This window comes from Xiphias gladius, unplaced genomic scaffold, assembly GCF_016859285.1.
Source record: "Xiphias gladius isolate SHS-SW01 ecotype Sanya breed wild unplaced genomic scaffold, ASM1685928v1 HiC_scaffold_1296, whole genome shotgun sequence".
NCBI classification, from domain to species: Eukaryota; Metazoa; Chordata; class Actinopteri; order Istiophoriformes; family Xiphiidae; genus Xiphias; species Xiphias gladius.
In genome coordinates, this window is record NW_024401608.1 from 1 (window position 1) to 3,000 (window position 3,000).

General features: G+C 46.5%; 1 protein-coding gene across 1 annotated transcript; it reads right to left on the reverse strand.

Annotated features, from left to right (window-relative positions):
• Nucleotides 1-237: 237 nt before the first annotated feature.
• LOC120787220 (GON-4-like protein) lies at nt 238-2,994 on the reverse strand. The gene is made up of 7 exons (XM_040122907.1): nt 2,985-2,994; nt 2,700-2,750; nt 2,564-2,602; nt 2,207-2,305; nt 1,184-1,282; nt 783-932; nt 238-539 (listed from the first exon to the last, which is right to left on the reverse strand). The coding sequence occupies exons 1-7, from the start codon at nt 2,988-2,990 to the stop codon at nt 303-305; spliced, it is 681 nt and encodes a 226-aa protein (XP_039978841.1). The 5' UTR covers nt 2,991-2,994; the 3' UTR covers nt 238-302.
• Nucleotides 2,995-3,000: the final 6 nt, after the last annotated feature.

Below are 3,000 nucleotides of genomic sequence, written 5' to 3' on the forward strand. Positions count from 1 at the left end.
ACTAAGACATGACTAAAATGTCCAGAGTTTTAGTCAACTAAAAATGGACTAAAAATAATAAGCGTGAGGTTGACTAAATATGACTAAAACAAATATGGACTTTTTATATCAGGACTAAGACTCAATCTAAAAATAGCTACACACTACAACAAAGTGTTTCTGATTCTGACATCAGGTTTGTCAAGTGAAAAAAAAAAAAAAGAAACTACCAGAGCAAAAAGAAAGACAAACTGTTCAAAAGGTAGAGACGGTTAGACAGCTGGAAGATGAAATAAGGCTGACTCTTATTTTGACAGCAGTCGTCAGCCTGACCTCTGACCTTCGTTGTCTGGGGCCATGAGACCCTGCAGCCACTTGGTCCAGTGACGGTCCTCCTCCCGCTGGGCAGCACTCAGATCGTACATGTCAGCAGTGATGTCAGGGGCCAGAAGCTCTGCCTCCAGCTGACCCAGAGGAACATTAACCAGACGAAGTTTGGAGCGTGTGCGGTATGCCAAACAGCCTTTATCATCACCATCATCAGCTTTTCTGTCCGGAGACTGAGAAACAGACAGGTACAGAGAGACAGACATAAAGGTGGAGAGAGGCAGACAGTTAGAGATAGACAGACAAGGACAGAGAGACAGATAATTACAGGGTTAGGTGGGGCTCGGTGGGAGGCTGAGGGGGTGGTGTTACCTGGTTAAATGTGTAAGTGGGGCTTGGTGGGAGGCCGAGGGGGTGGTGTTACCTGGTTAAATGTGTAAGTGGGGCTTGGTGGGAGGCTGAGGGGGTGGTGTTACCTGGTTAAAGGTGTAGGTGGGACTGCAGTTTAACTCCTCCTCCACAGCGTTCAGTCTTTCCAGAAAGGAGGATTCAGCAGAAGCAGTGAGAAGGTGCTGAGGAGCACAGGTGGTGGTAATTACCTGTTCCCTCAGGTGTCCTTGAGATCTCTAAACAAAGAGGTCAGAGATCAGGCTACCTGTGGGGGTCAGAGGTCAGGGTATCTGTAGAGGTCAGGGTAACTAGAGGGATCAGGGGTCAGGGTACTTGTGGGCGTTGGAGGTCAGGGTATCTGTAAAGATGAGAGGTCAGGGTACCTGAAGGGGTCAGTGTACCTGTAAAAGTCAGGGTAACTGAAGGGGTCAGAGAAGCTGTGGGGGTCAGAGGTCAGGGGATCTGTGGAGGTCTGAGGTTAGGGTACCTGTAGAGGCCCAGCACACCTCTGGTCTGGTGGTCTGGGTTGTGATCCATGATGCATTCTGAGAGGTGAAGCCAGGCTGTCTGCATCACTGAGGAGGGTCTGTGAGCACACACACACACACACACACACACACACACACACACACACACACACACACACACACACACAGTTTCATCAAAGGAAAATTCTGGTATTTTTCAACCTAACTCTTAACCTCATTTTGTGTCTGCGACTCTGGATCATATAAATGTTTCATGCTTCTCCTTGGTTGTGGAGGCAGAAAAAGGGAAGAGCAGAATGTCTGAGAGGAGAATCACCTGACGAATACCTGTGTGGAAGTTATGTTTATTATACGTGACATGGAACCAATATACTCACCTAACACCTGGGAGGACTGGAGTCCAAACCAGACCAGACCACCCGTGCCTACCTCCGATCAGAGTCTATTTTGAAGAGGTGGTAACAGAACTGCTTGTGCCAGGTGCCTCAAGAGGAACATGGTGTGGACACATATGAAGCGGCTGGCTTTAATACTCACACAGATGACCCAACATCTAGATCCTTTCCTCCAGATACTGACTGACCACAGTCCAGGACTGATTTAGACCTCCAGAGACGACAGTTACCAACCACAGTGACAGACCTGAGACCAAACTTTGTGCTGTGGTCTACGCTAGGCTGTCTGCCTTCACTCAACAAATTGTGCTCTGCAACAAGCAGCTGATGACAACCTGAGCCCCAGACAAAAGCTGAACAGACCAAAAGTCATGGTTGTGTAGACATCCTGTAGGAGTTCTGGTTCTGTGGGGGTCCTGGCTCTTCTGTTCAGATTTACTTTATTAATCCCAACAGAGGAAACTGGTCTTTACTTGTCTTTGGTTTAATGTTTGATGATTAAAGTGTTGATGCGTCTCATTAACGTTCAGTCTTACTAAAAAACTGAATAAAAATAATGAAACCCGTAAAATATGACATGACAGGTTACAGCAACAGTGCGAGGTCAAAGGTCACAGATTCACTGACCTCCTCAGCTGTGTCTTCCTCCTCCTCCTCATCAGGACAATACTCTTCATCTGATGAGTCCTCATCATCCTCAAGATAAATGTCCACAAACTGAAGAGCCTGAAAGAGAGACAGAGAGAGAGTCAGACAAAAAGAGACGTATGTAGAGACAGACAGTCAGAAAGAGAGAGACAGAGAGAGAGAGAGACAGACAGACAGTCGGAAAGAGAGAGAAAGAAATACAGAGACGGAGACAGACAGACAGCCACAGAGACAATCAGTTAAGCAAAAAGACAGACAGTCAGAGAGATAGACTGAGACAGAGACAGAGAGACTGAGACAGAAAGAAATCATCCTGCAACTGGATGGTTTGTTTACCTTGACTGTGTTCACTGCTGACAGACTACAGTTCAGTGGCTGTAACCAGACAGACGGACCAACAGACAGTCATTAAACAGACTTGTTTTAATCTCCAGATAAAGTATCAGAAAATATTGTGGAAGGTTGAGTTCACCTGTCCCTGCTGGACAGCCTGTTTTAGTCTGGACCGAGTCATTTTAGGCTCCTGATGGAAAACAAACACAGAGTTACTTACAGTCTGTAGACAAACAGACAAGCACATTGAAAGGCCAACAGGCGTGCAGGCAGGCAGCCACACTGTCTGTAGGTTGAAACAGGTTTTCAGGTTGTTTCTTCAGCACCGAACGTAAACTCATTTTGTTCTTCTTGTCCAGAACTATTTTAAAAACACTTTAAGACGCTTCAAGCATCTGCAGGGCAAAGAAACGAGGAGACTCACAAACATGGGAAGGTCC

Bases quoted from the DNA above. Each gene is read 5' to 3' on its own strand.
- LOC120787220 (XM_040122907.1), bottom strand. The intron at 2,603-2,699 runs GTGAACTCAACC...GTCTGGTTACAG, and splicing joins AGGCTGTCCAGCAGGGACAG to CCACTGAACTGTAGTCTGTC. The intron at 2,306-2,563 runs GTAAACAAACCA...TCTCTCTTTCAG, and splicing joins CAGCAGTGAACACAGTCAAG to GCTCTTCAGTTTGTGGACAT.